Source organism: Corvus brachyrhynchos, unplaced genomic scaffold (genome assembly GCF_000691975.1).
Source record: "Corvus brachyrhynchos isolate BGI_N302 unplaced genomic scaffold, ASM69197v1 scaffold47, whole genome shotgun sequence".
Classification (NCBI taxonomy): domain Eukaryota; kingdom Metazoa; phylum Chordata; class Aves; order Passeriformes; family Corvidae; genus Corvus; species Corvus brachyrhynchos.
This window is the reverse complement of record NW_008239292.1, coordinates 618,913-620,414: the sequence shown is the minus strand read 5'-3', so window position 1 is coordinate 620,414 and position 1,502 is coordinate 618,913. Positions and strand designations below refer to the sequence as shown.

Genomic DNA, 1,502 nt, shown 5'->3' with positions numbered 1-1,502 from the left:
GCCTGGCCCAGGGCTGGGGGGGATGTGGGGGCACCAGAGCCTGGGCAGCCTGGCAGGGACCCCCAGGGCCTCACGTTGGGGTCTGGGGACCCCAGGGCTCCTCACCATGGCACAGGGCATCTCCAGACCCTTCTGTCATTACTTGGGGACCTGATGGATCTCCTTGCCATGGCATGGGGCATCTAAAGACCCCGTTGTCACGACACGGAGACCCTCTGGATCTCCACCAGGATGCCTTCAGCCCTCCCTGCTGTGCCATGAGGCACCTCCAGACCCCACTGTCACGATGAGACACCCTCCACCTGCTGTCCCGAGGATCCCCACAGGCAGCTGTGTCCCACAGACGGGGCGATCCCCCCGAGCAAACACCTGCCCTGTCCCGCCCTGTCCGGCCGGGCTTGGCGGGATCCGTGTCCTCGGCGTCGCTGTGCCCCGAGCACGAGCGGCCGGGCGGAAGGGGAAGCCATCACCGCCCGCGCACGGCCAGGGAGGAAGGGGGCCTTTGTTCGCCCTTCCTGGCCACTTGCACAGCGGGGAGCAGCGGCCGCCCCTGGGGGTCCCTGGGGACGTGGGGACAGGGGGGTCACCGAGCCACAGCCCAGCCCGACGCCCTCTTCCCACTGCCGGAAGCGGGAGCCAACAGCTGGAAAAGTGCTTTGCTCTGGTGCTGAATCCTTGTGTGTGCCAAGGCTGGGAGGTGGGTGCTGGGCGCGTGTCCCCTCCCAGCTGCGACGCCCATCCCTCGCCAGGTTCTCGGTGAAGACCCTTCTGGAGAAGTACACGGCGGATCCCATCGACGACTCCTCCGAGGAGTTCGTTAACTTCGCTGCCATCCTCGAGCAGATCCTCAGCCACCGCTTCAAAGGTAATGGTGGCCCGCAGGGCTGTCCCTGTCCCCATCCCTGTGTCCCATGGTGGATGGGAACAATGGGAACGCACATGCCGGCACCAGGAAGCGTGTCCAGCTCTGGTGGAGGGGCTTTGCTGGCACAGCAGCCCCTGAGCGCAGCCCATGGGTGCCCGCAGGCCCCGTCAGCTGGTTCAGCTCTGATGGACAGCGTGGGTTTTGGGATTACATCCGCCTGGCCTGCAGCAAGGTCCCAAACAACTGCGTCAGCAGCATCGAGAACATGGAGAACATCAGCACCTCCAGGGCCAAGGTCAGGCACGCACCAGCCCTGTCCCTGTTCCTGTCCCTGTCCCTGTCTCTCTCCCCATTCCTATGCCTGCCCCTGTTTGCATTCACTCCACCCTGACCCTGGTACATGGACCCATCTACATCCCATCCCATCCCATCCCATCCCATCCCCATCCCACCCCTCTGTGCCCCCACCTCGCTCCCTTTCCCCTGCCCTCCTGCAGCTCCATCCCACCCCACAGGGCCCCACGGGACACAACAGGAGCTGGGGGTCCCCACGGTACTGAAAATGGGCTGAAAGCCACTCCTGTGTGGGGACCCCCATCTGCTGGTGCCCGGAGTGCCGGGGGTGGGTGGGAATACG

The 1,502-nt window shown here is 65.3% G+C and overlaps 1 protein-coding gene across 2 annotated transcripts in view; it reads left to right on the top strand.

Annotated features, from left to right (window-relative positions):
• Positions 1-262: 262 nt before the first annotated feature.
• Positions 263-1,502, top strand: part of RUNDC3A (RUN domain containing 3A) — a 4,056-nt gene continuing 2,816 nt past the window's right edge. For both annotated transcript variants that reach the window (XM_017740563.1, XM_017740564.1), the window contains exons 1-2: positions 263-865; positions 1,027-1,161. In XM_017740563.1, the coding sequence (XP_017596052.1) occupies positions 1,131-1,161 (31 nt within the window). In that variant the 5' untranslated portion in view covers positions 263-865; positions 1,027-1,130. The remainder of the gene's footprint in view (positions 866-1,026; positions 1,162-1,502) is intronic.